Source organism: Sarcophilus harrisii, chromosome 2 (assembly GCF_902635505.1).
Source record: "Sarcophilus harrisii chromosome 2, mSarHar1.11, whole genome shotgun sequence".
Classification (NCBI taxonomy): Eukaryota; Metazoa; Chordata; class Mammalia; order Dasyuromorphia; family Dasyuridae; genus Sarcophilus; species Sarcophilus harrisii.
In genome coordinates this window covers 250,392,922-250,405,429 of record NC_045427.1, presented here as the reverse complement: position 1 = coordinate 250,405,429, position 12,508 = coordinate 250,392,922, and the positions used below count along the sequence as shown (strand labels likewise).

At 34.3% G+C, this 12,508-nt stretch overlaps 1 protein-coding gene across 1 annotated transcript; it reads left to right on the top strand.

The window, feature by feature from the left end:
• Positions 1 to 811: 811 nt before the first annotated feature.
• On the top strand, positions 812 to 1,786 carry LOC100913455 (olfactory receptor 11H4-like). Its single transcript, XM_003755794.3, has one exon. The coding sequence runs from the start codon at positions 842 to 844 to the stop codon at positions 1,784 to 1,786; it is 945 nt and encodes a 314-aa protein (XP_003755842.2). The 5' UTR covers positions 812 to 841.
• The last annotated feature ends 10,722 nt before the right edge of the window (positions 1,787 to 12,508 follow it).

The window sequence follows — 12,508 nt, the reverse complement described above, 5'->3', positions numbered from 1 at the left end:
GAGCCTATAAATACTAATGTTACTTCTCTTCCCAGTCCAACCGTGTAGGAGATATCTCAAAAGAAAAATCATATTGTGGGTAATTATGTTGATGGGCATTCTATAAAGAAATAAGCGAATGCTGATCAAGGATAAAATAAAAGTTACAGAGCAGATCTTTATAGTTTTAATCAGATTTCAGAAAAAGGACAATTTGAGAGAAATGAACTCTATACCTATATTTGTCTTTAATATGCAAAAATGATGAAAGTGATTTCCATTTCCATCCATCCACTGAAAGCTCAAGAAAAAAGTTAAACTGTAGGCATCATTGATTTAATTGTCACTAGTTTCAAAGAATAAATAAATTTTATTGGTTAATTCTAATGCTCTAGGAAATTCAAGGAACCTAGTGTTATGAATCAAGTCACATTGAATCTCAGGATTCCAGAGTTCATTTAGAATAACATAAGGTTGGCATCCAAAGTAGTCTCAGAATGATGTGTGTTTCCCCTGCATCAAGCAATGAATCATAGATCTAGAGTTGGAAATCATCCAGAATTGGTTTTAGAAGACATTTAGTACAACTCCTTCCTTTTACAAATGAGGAAAATGAGTCACAGAAAGATTGATCAACTTGTCCAAATTCACACAGGTAGGAAATGGTAGAGCTGTGATTGAAATTTAGGTTCACTAATTCCAAGTTCAGTCCTTAAAATTCAGTACTCTTTCCACTGTGCCACATTGCCTCCTTCAAACTCTTTGAGGAAAGCTCATTTTTCCTAGAGAAGCTTCAGAATCTCAAGAAAAGTACTCTTACATCATGATTTTTGTCTTTGTCTTCTCCACAGTTCTAAGACCCATGAACAGGTCAATAACAACCACTGTGACTGAGTTTGTCCTCCTAGGCTTTCCTGGGTCCTGGGAGACACAAGTTACCCTCTTCTCACTGCTTTTGGTCATCTACATCCTGACTCTTCTTGGTAATGGAGCTATCATTTGTGCAGTAATATGGGATCAGAGACTTCATACTCCCATGTACATTCTCCTAAGCAACTTTTCCTTCCTTGAAATTTGGTATGTTTCTTCCACTGTTCCCAATATGTTAACCAACTTTATCTCCAAAACCAAAACAATTTCATTCTCTGGATGCTTCTTGCAATTTTATTTCTTCTTTTCCCTTGGTACAACTGAATGTCTTTTCCTAGCAGTGATGGCTTATGACAGATATCTGGCTATCTGCTGCCCACTACACTACCCAACCATCATGACTGGGAGACATTGTGCCACCCTAGTGTCTCTCTGTTGGTTGGTTGGCTTTCTTGGCTACCCAGTTCTCATTTTCTTAATCTCCCAACTGCCCTACTGCAGTTCCAACATCATAGATCATTTTCTGTGTGACATGGATCCACTGATGGCCCTCTCCTGTGCTCCAGACCCTATCACTGAACTAATCTTCTATACCCAGAGCTCCCTTGTCCTTTTTCTCTCCATTATGTACATTTTCACATCGTATACACTGGTGCTTAAAGCTGTATTTCAGGTGCCTTCAGCTGCTGGCCGGTGTAAAGCCTTCTCTACGTGTGGATCTCATTTGATGGTAGTGTCTCTTTTCTATGGGACAGTCATGGTGATGTATGTGAGCCCAACATATGGTATCCCAACTCTGATGCAAAAAATTGTCACTTTGGTATACTCAGTAATGACTCCATTCTTAAACCCTTTAATCTATAGTCTGCGCAATAAGGACATGAAATGTGCCCTAAAAGCAGTCTTGTGTAGTATGAGAAGTAGACAATTTTCATGAGTTGCCTTTATTTGACTAAAAGATTCCATACCTCAATTCTTCTAATTAGTCACTTTAGGAGAATTGTCACTTTTTCTAATAATGCTCCAATTTTCACTTTAAGGAAATAAAGATAAGGACTTTTCTCTCACATTTAAATTCTCTCCTACCTTAATCTAATTGAACCTCAACTTATTGACTTTCAACATCCAGTGTCAAGATTGTTCTTCAAATATGAATGACATACATGAGAAATAGAAGAGAACTAATGTATTGCCTTAATAAATGCTTGTTGATTGATAGCTATGAATCTTTATTACTTTCGTATATACAGTTCTCATATTCTTAATCTCCCAACTGTCCTACTACAGTTCCAACATCATAGATCACTTTCTGTATGACATGAATCCAAAGGTATTTGGATATCATTTGTCCTCAAAGGTTGTTTATTGGAATATATAATTTTCAAAATAAAGAAAAAAAATCAACCAACAATAAAAGGGCACATTTTTCTGGAATAAGCAATTCTGTACTCCTCAAATGAATCAGCCATTTAATAAATATTATAGAATGTAATACATAAAAGGAATATCATCCAAATTATTAATTTTTAGATGAGAAACAAAGATCTAGAAAAATGAAGTAACATGTTCACAAAACTAGTGATGGAGCCCAAATTTTTATCATTTATCATTTATTGAACTTTGTAGCCTTCACTGTACTAAATCCTGTGAGAAATATAAGATGAATATAATCTGTGGTTACGAATTTTTCTACATGGGGCAAAAATAATTTATAGAAAAAAGAACTATAGTGAAGCAATCGGAAAGAAGAAACAGCACAAAGAAGTGATTGAGCACACAGTCTGTAGCACACAGATGTAGAAACACTAGGAGATGGAATGACCTTCCCCCCATATTCTGCAACTCTTTTGCCTTCTCTAAAATTGCCACTTTCTCTAATACAGTTTTAGCCATCAAACCTGATCCCATTCCCAAAAATTAAATAGATAAATAAAGGCAAGCACTTAAATGTCCCAGGATCATAGCGACACTTATGCAATATACACAACAGAGGAAACTTGAGTGTCAAGCTCACTTTGGTTTCCAAGGAACTAGAATTCCAAATCAGTCTTTTTCCTTTTGAGAAATATATTTTTTTTATTGTCTCTCTTATTATTCTACCTCATTAAGTAAAATCTCTCAGTACATTACTATGTAATCCAGCAAAACAAATTTACATATTAATCATGCCCCAAAACTTATGTCTCTGTAGTTCATCACCTCTTTTTTCAGGAAGTAAAAATTCTTTTGGACTCATGATTTATTATTTCATTGATCAGAGTTCCAAAGTTTTTGAAAGTTGTTTTTTCCTATAATGATATCACAAAAATTATTCCAGTTCTGCTCACTCCATTATACATCAGTTTATAGAACTATTCACAATTTTGTTTGAAATTGTTCATTTCACCATTTCTTATGGCCCTGATAATATTCTATTACATTCACAGGCAACAATTTACTTAACCATTTCTTAACAGGAAGGCACCCCTTTAGTTGTTAATTTTTGACTACCATGAAAAGAGTGCCATAAATAGTTATGTGCATATAGATCCTTTTTCCTTTTATTTCCTTGGGGGTATAAAAATAGTATTTCTATATATAGTTTATATAGTCTATTTATATATGGATCAAAGATTATGCAATGTAAATTGTTTTACAGAATGGCTGCACTAAGTCATAGTCTACCAACAATGGATTTAGGAACTGTTTTTTCACAGCCCCTTCAATATTTGTAATTTTCCTTTTTTGTCACTTTTATCATTGTAAGTATAAGATACAGCCTCAAGGTTTAATTTGTATTTCTCCAGTTATTAGTAATTTAAGGCATTTTATATGATCATAAATAGATTGGATCTCTTCCTTTGAAAATTATCCATTTATACCTAAGCAATGTGAATTTATCTAATCCATACCTAGTGGGAAAACCCTACTCCATCCATGGAACTGCTGGATTTCAATGAGTCTTGATCACTATATCTGTCAGATTGACAGAAAAAGATAATATAAATGTTGCAGGGGATGTGGGAAAACTAGGATAATAATACATTGTTGGTGGAGTTGTGAACTGAATTAACCAATCTGGAGATCAGTTTGGAATCATGCCCAAAGGGCTATCAAATTGTGCATACCCTTTGATCCAGCAATGTCTCCACTGGGTCTGTATCCCAAAGAGACTATAAAAAAGGGGAAAGGACCCACATGTGCAAAAATATTTGTAGCAGCCTTTTTTTGTAGTGGAAGTTAAGTGGATGCCCATCAATTGGGGAATGGCTGAATAAATTATGGTATATGAATGTTACAGAATATTATTGTTCTTTAAGAAACAATCAGCAGATCAAACTGTGCATACCCTTTGACCCAGCAGTGTTACTATTGGGCTTATATCCCAAAGAAATTTTAAAGAAGGGAAAGGGACCTGTATGTGCCAAAATGTTTGTGGCAGCTCTTTTTGTAGTGGCCAGAAACTGGAAACTGAGTGGATGCCCATCAATTGGAGAATGGCTGGGTAAATTGTGGTATATGAATATTATGGAATATTATTGTTCTGTAAGAAACGACCAGCAGGATGATTTCAGAAAGGCCTGGAGAGACTTACATGAACTGATGCTGAGTGAAATGAGCAGGACCAGGAAATCATTATATGCTTCAACAACAATACTATATGATGATCAATTCTGATCGATGTGGCTCTTTTCAAGAATGAGATGAACCAAATCAGTTCCAATAGAGCAGTAATGAACTGAACCAGCTACACCCAGGAAAAGAACTCTAGGAGATGACTATGAACCACTACATAGAATTCCCAATCCCTCTATTTTTTGTCCACCTGCATTTTTTATTTCCTTCACAAGCTAATTGTACACTATTCCAAAGTCCGACTTTTTGCACAGCAAAATAACTATTTGGACATGTATACATATATCGTATTTAACTTATACTTTAACATATTTAACGTGTATTGGTCAACCTGCCATTTGTGGGAAGGGATGGAGGGAAGGAGGGAAAAAGTTGGAATAAAAGGATTTGCAACTGTCAGTGCTGAAAAATTACCTCTGCATATATCTTGTAAATAAAAAGCTATAATAAAAAAAGAAAGAAACAATCAGCAGGATGCTTTTTTAAATGCCTGAAAAAACTTACATGAACTGATGCTAACTGAAGTGAGTAGAACCAAGAGAACATTGTACACAGTGGCAACAAGATTATGTGATGATCAATTCTCATAGACTTGGCTCTTTTCAACAATGAGATGATTTGGGGCAATTCTTATAGACTTGTGATGGAGAGAGCCATCTGCATCCAAAAAGAGGATTGTGGGGACTAAATGTGGGTCACAACTTATTATTTTCACCTTTTTCTTGTTGTTTGCTTCCTTTTTTTTTCCATTTTCTTTCCTTTTTGATCTGATTTTTCTTGTGCAGCAAAATAAATATGGAAATATGTATTTAAAATATCACATGTTTAATATATATTGGATTACTTGATGTCTAGAGGAGGGATGGAGGAAAAGGAGGGAGAAAAATCTGGAACACAAGATTTTGCAAGGGTGAATATTGAAAATATCTTTACATATATTTTGAAAGTAAAAAGCTATTATTTAAAAAATAAAATCAAATACAATTGAAGCATAAGAATTTTAAAAATACAAATGCTACAAGATACTTATATTTGAATATAAAAATACTTATATTTATAAGAAAAGCATCCATGAAAAGGAATAAAAGCACAATATATTTAAACACAATCATGCAGCTGTACCCCAGAGCTGCCACCAGTACCAGGCCAAATGGAGATAGTTTATAGTGATGCTCTGAACCCAAAAGTTATAAAAAATTCACATTTCAATTGTTTAAACGCAGTGGCTACTTCTTCCCTAGGAACAAGCAAAAGGGGATCCTTGAAATAAAATACAATTCTCAAATGCTCAAATTCATAGCCTCCAATAGAGTCAGAGTCTGTTAAGAGAATTTAATTTTAAAATGTGTCCTGAAAACATTTTTCCCCAAGAAGAGTTTCTTGCTAAACATTTACCAGCACATTACTATATGTAACCCCTACTGCAGTTCAACAACATTACCAACATTATTCTGGTACAATATTAAAAAGCTTTTGCCAAAACTTCTGGGCAGAGAGGGGTAAGTGATATTACTGCTGAGGATTGTGAAGAATGAAAGTCCAGAAGGAGCAACTTATGTGTTCAGAAATAAAACTTGCTAATTTACATTTGTGACAGTCTAGATTCACTACTGGATACTAGGTGACCAGCTTCTTGAAGTGGAAATTCCATGTGTAAAATAGGAAAAATCCATAACTATAAGGGCAAGTATCCCTATCTGTGTTTACCCATTCCACCAATTTTCTTATCCTCTTCTGCTTTCAGCATTCTTGGATGCATATAATCTCTATATTCAAATAACTATTCCTTTCCCTTATAGTCTTCTGCCCTCTAGTGGTCATAGTACTCTTAACTGTATTTCATTTTTGTATTTTTGTACCATGATACAAATTTCAACTAACTCAAGTGCCATTTGAAATGGAATGTTCTTTTTATCTTAATTTTCTGGTTAACCACTGTGGCATTTTTCTTCTTTATAATAATAATAGTTCTCTCTGGGAGAAGGTTTCTCGGGGAGGTTTTCTGGAGGCAGCCTTAGTTTCAGTTACAAGTAAATAATCACTCAAATTGCAACCAGCTGATAAAATGCAAACATTTATTTTCTCCTTCCAAGTCTCTTTCCTTGGGCCCAGTTAGCGCAGAGGCCTATCTCTCTACTTGGTTCCAAGAGCTCCTTCCGAATGTCTCCAAATCCAAAAGTTTGTCCTTCAGACTCCAGCCAGCACCAAGGTGGAAGATGCAATGAATCTCTTTTGCCTTGAAGAGAGGGCTTGTGGGCTTCCTCCCAGAGTGCTCCTCTCCAATCCCTGGGAATGTTCCCAACTAACTCTCTTGAAGCTCTGAGAGCTTCTTCTATATATATATGATCTCCCAAAGGTTAACTCCTCCTCTGAGAGACTGGGATTATGGGTTATCTCCCAGAGTGCTCTCTGGCCCTAAGAACTTCAAGGGAGGTGTGAATTCAGATATCTCATACTAAACCTTGAAATCTCCCAAACGTGTGAACTCCAATGAGTACTTAAATACTTCTTTCTTGCTTATATGAGCTCTCTAAAGGTGTGAACACAAGCATTGTTTCTATCAGTTATACTTAGTACCTTGTTTCAAGTTCTGGCCCATAACATCCCCTAAGATCAAATCAATCATACTGAGCCATGCTAAATTAGATAATTATTGTCTCTATCAACTCTAATGACTTAACAATTTGTAAAGATTCCAACAAACCACCTAGAAGAGTAAAGTGAATATGACATAATTTCATACATTCACAACATTTGTTTGAGTATTCATTTTTTACATGCATAATCCTGGACAGTGCCATGAAAGATAGAAAAGAAATAATGGAAGCTGACCTCAAATGGTTATTTTTTTTTCTCTTTGATTCTTTCCTCAACAATAGAATTTTTACTCTAGGAAAAATCTCCTAGGTATAGTTGATGTCCAGGTTTCCTGAAATTAAGATGATAGGTCCCAAAGACTCACACAAACACTGAGTATGTATTGTAGATATCGGAAAGCTTTTATTTCTCCCATCACAAACAAAGTTCATAAGAAACAAAGGTAGGATTCGAAATAAGACTCGGTGAGATGAGGCGGAAAAGAGATCTGGGCATGAGGGACATCAAGTAAGAATGTCCAGAGTTGGGAAATAGAATTTCTTGTATGAGAAATTAGCAAGGAAGTCAGAGTCATATGGATTGAAGAGTTACAGTGGGGTATATGGAGTAAGAAGTCTTAAGAGTCCGAAAGAGACCAGGTTATAAAAGATATCAAAAGCCAAACAGAAAATTTTATATCTGATCCTGGGGATGATAGGGATTTATTGAATGAAAGGAAGATGTCATATGATTAGCCCAGTACTTTAGAAAGATCAATCTGACAGCTGAGTAGAGGTGGGGGGGACCAGAGTGGAAAAAGACTTAAGCAAAGAAACTAACCAAAAGATTAACCAAAAGGACTAATTTATGTGGTTACAGTGTCACAGGAGAAAAAGAAAAAGAGAAAAAAAGAAAAAGAGACATTACAAAGGTAGATAACAGAAAATTTTAATAGAGTAGATATAAGGATAAGAATGAGATCTAAGTATTATACATAGTTTGAAAATCTGGGTGACTGAGGATGATATTACTCTCAACAATAATAGAGAAATTAGAAAGAGCAGAAAGTTGGGGAAAAGATCATGAATTACATGTTGGGCAAATAATGAAATAATACATTGGACTCCTCAAGGAAACAGATACTATGTAAGGGATTGCTGAAAAAATGGTGCCCATTGTCCTCAGAGCAGCTGCTACACAGACCCATCCAAGCAACTCAGCTAATTTTTCAAGGATGATAAGATCCAAATCTCTCCAACTATAGATAACATGGCTCTAGATCTTCAGCTATAGTCATCTTCTGTGGGGGATTCTCCTCTTTCTTCAAGAAGCACACTGTGAGAAGGCTGGTTTCCTAATAGTCAAACTTGGGTTCTTTTTTTGGAATTAATCAAATTTAAATGGAAAATCCATGAAAATCCATTCTGTGGTATTCCTGCCTCTAACCTATATTCAGGAGAAAAACAAACAAACAGAAGACAGCCAAGACCCAGAGGTTCAGAAATTCCCTCCCTCCCCCCACCGGTCTCCCAGGTTCATCCTGTGCTTCTCTAATAAATTACCTAGAGACACAAAGAGAGATCTCCTTTTCCACACAATTAACTATACTCAGATCTAGAAAGTCAATGCTGTCTATCTACAGTAAGAAAAGGGGAAAAGGGTGAACTGTTTTACAGCACACTTTTCTAGACTTCTGGAAAAAAGCAGATCTTCTAAGAGGAACATGTCTCTCGTCATATAAGTTGCCAATCATCCTATAAGTCACTGGGAACAAATCAAAGTTTCTGTGTTCTCCCTAGCAAGAAGCTGGAAAATACGTCAGCAAAGGTGGTGCTCTTTGAACAAAGGTCTATCCTATAATACTATCCATTTAATTGGGATATTCATCAAATGTTTGAATTAGCAATACTTCTTATTAAAAATATATACATATATGCTACCTACCTTCCAGGAATTTATCATCTAGAAATGTAAAGAAAACATAAGCACTAGTTAAATGACACTACATGGTCAATGAGAATACTATAGACATCAGGTTCTATAGAAATTCAAGAAAATAGAATATTAATGAAGACAAAAATCATCAGTAAAAACCTCTAGGAGGAGTTGAGATTTGAGCTAAATCCCAAACAACTGATAGTATTTAAACAGGTATAAGGAAGAAGAAAAGGTAGAGAGAGGGAACAACATGTTAGGATTAAGTTAGGAATTGGTTCAAACCAATTGAAAGGAAATTTAATAATAATTAAATTTGCTCACGTACATTCAAAAAAATTAATTTTTAAGAATAAGATGATAGAATCATTGAAAGGTGATACTTTTTTTTTGTTTTTGTTTTCGTTTTGTTTTTTTCTGAAAAAAACCTGAGAATTTAATGGACCACAAGTTGAATATGAGACAATAGTATATTAAAGTAGCTTAGAAAGCTAATGTGCTTTTGGGCTATAGTTAGAGTACCTAGATGTAAGGTGATGATCACCTTGCCATATTCTGCTTTGATCAGACCACCCCTGGAATATTACGTTCAGTTTGGGATGTCAAATTTCTAAATTCATTGACAAGATGGAGAAGAGTCAAAATGGTAAAGAACTTTGAGTTCATGCCAAAAAAGGGTCAATTTAAAAAGCTGGAAATATATAGCTAAAAGAAAACATTTAGAAAATATGACAATGATCTTCAAGCATTTGAAGGGACAACATAAGAAGAGGGGATTAAACTTGTTTGATTCTGGAAGGAAGAACTAAGAAGTAGCAAAGAGGTAAATTTAGACTGGTAAAAGGAAACACTCATTTCCTAAAAATTAAAGCTGGGCAAAAGCAGAATGGGACCGTTAGGCCTTGTGGCCTTGAGAAGCACACTTGGAATTTTGTTCTGGTTTAATTATCCTTTTCAATTTGAGGCAACAATGAAGATTCCAAAATTGACTTTTGTTTTTCCTATGTTTATATTTTCCAGATTAAATAATATTATAGGTTTTGTAGTAAGGTAGAAATGGAAAGTAAGATATTCCCTGCAAAAATTGTAGTGTTCATTAAAAAACATATAATAATTAATAATATACAGGTCTTTATGATAACCAATTTTAATACTGTTGTGGAATCCTATTGTGAAATCTCCATATATTTGAGATTGTTTTGAAGGCATCTAAATAAATAGCACATTATACCACAAACTTTGTGATCTTTTGCTTTTTCAGGAGCTTATTCAGATTTCTAACTCTTTAATTCTAAGTTTCAACCGCCCAAAAGAAAGTATAGTATTTTCTGTTTTTCATAATTTGGTAATAAAAGCTGAACATTTGTGTGTATATGTGTAGCTATATGTGTATATGTATATATAGATGTGCACACATACACATGCATGCATAATGTGTGTATGTGTGTGTCCACCCAGCAGTGTTACTATTGGGTTTATATACCAAAGAGATTTTAAAGAAGGGAAAGGGGCCTGTATGTGCAAGAATGTTTGTGGCAGCCCTCTTTGTAGTGGCCAGAAACTGGAAACTGAGTGGACACCCATCAATTGGAGAACGGCTGAATAAATTGTGGTATATGAATGTTATGGAATATTATTGTTCTGTAAGAAATGACCAGCAGGATGATTTCAGAAAGGCCTGGAGAGACTTACATGAACTGATGCTGAATGAAATGAGCAGAACCAGAAGATCATTATATACTTCAACAACAATACTATATGATGATCAATTCTGATGGGCGTAGCCCTCTTCAACAATGAGATAAACCAAATCAGTTCCAATAGAGCAGTAATGAACTGAACCAGCTACACCCAGGGAAAGAACTCTGGGAAATGACTATGAACCACTACATAGAATTCCCAATCCCTCTATTTTTGTCCGCCTGCATTTTTTATTTCCTTCACAGGCTAATTGTACACTATTCCAAAGTCCAACTCTTTTTATACAGCAAATTAACTGTTTGGACATGTATACATATATTGTATTTAACTTATACTTTAACATATTTAACATGTATTGGTCAACCTGCCATCTGTGGGAAGGGGTGGGAGGAAGGAGGGAAAAAGTTGGAACAAAAGGATTTGCAACTGTCAATGCTAAAAAAAATTACCTATGCATATATTTTGTAAATAAAAAGCTATAACAAAATATTAATTTAAAGAAAAAAATAAACTAAATACAATTAGTATACTTAAAAAAATAAAATGAGAATGTTAGAGAATGAAGATTTTTAAAATCCCAAGTTTTTTCCAGTTCTAAATATATAATTCTATCATTATGTAATTAAAAAAGAAAAAATTTAAATATAAAACACAATTTTCAAAAAATATAAACATTTAAGTACAATTATGTACTATTCTTATTAATGCTTAAATATTACTCATCTTAATTCTTCCCTTCTTTGTCCCATGACTTTAAAAAAAGGAATCTTTAATTCTTTTACTCATCTAACATTGGTGTCATTCTTCCCACAGCTAACACCATTTTCTGGCTCTTAGAATTAAAAGCCTTTGCAGCTTTTAGACAATAATAGATATTTGCCGATCTTGGCATCTTTTAACTCCTAAAATAATTCCTCAAAAGTTTTCAGTTACCTGCCCTTCAAAGCTCTTTATTCCTTCACATGACTTGGAAGAAGTCAGAAGACAAAAAAAAAAAAAAAAAAAAAAGGGAATATTAAGTAGTACTGTGGATAGAACACGGTCCTTGAATCAGGAGGACCTGAGTTCATATCTAGCCTCAGATACTTAGCTAGTTGGTATGATTCTGAGTAAGTCATTTAACCCAAACTGCCTCACCAAAAAATAATAATAATAATTAATTTTAAAATATAAACAAAAGAGAGAAAAAGTTATGGACATGCAATGTTTGTACAACAGTATCATGAATCTCTATGACTGTCTTATTCCCATCAAAAAAAATTTTTTTCCCTTTTACCTCAAAAAATGAAATCTTCTCAGTCTTGAGACTTTTTTGAAATTTGCCTTGTCTTTTATATATAGCTGTCCCCTTTCCTACCAATTCTGACTTAATATTAATTACAAAGAAACTGCTTTACACAAAAAAGCTTGAGTTACAAATAGAAATGAGTAAAACTTAAGTTTTAAAACATTTTAATAGTTAAGTTTAAAAAAACATAAAATGGCTTCTCTTCACTTGTCTTTTGTTACTAAGTAAATATCCTGCTGAGATTGTGAGGAAGGCTTACAAAGAGCCTTCAGACTTAACATTCCCTTTAGTGAAACTCTAAAGGTTGAACTCTTTGAAGTTTTATATATATATATATATATGTTTTCCTTCAAGGTAACTTCAAATTGAACAAGTGGTTAAGGACTTTTATCTGTCATAAATATGGTCTTGGTTTAGTGATCTCTCTTCCCTAAGAAGTTTAAAAGAAAGACATCAGTCACTCAGACTGATTCTGACTAAAATGGGGAGAATAGATATGACAATGAATAAAAAGAACCTTGATTCTGATTAGAATGAGAATAG

Bases quoted from the DNA above. Each gene is read 5' to 3' on its own strand.
- LOC100913455 (XM_003755794.3), top strand. From the start codon at position 842: ATGAACAGGTCAATAACAACCACTGTGACTGAGTTTGTCCTCCTAGGC.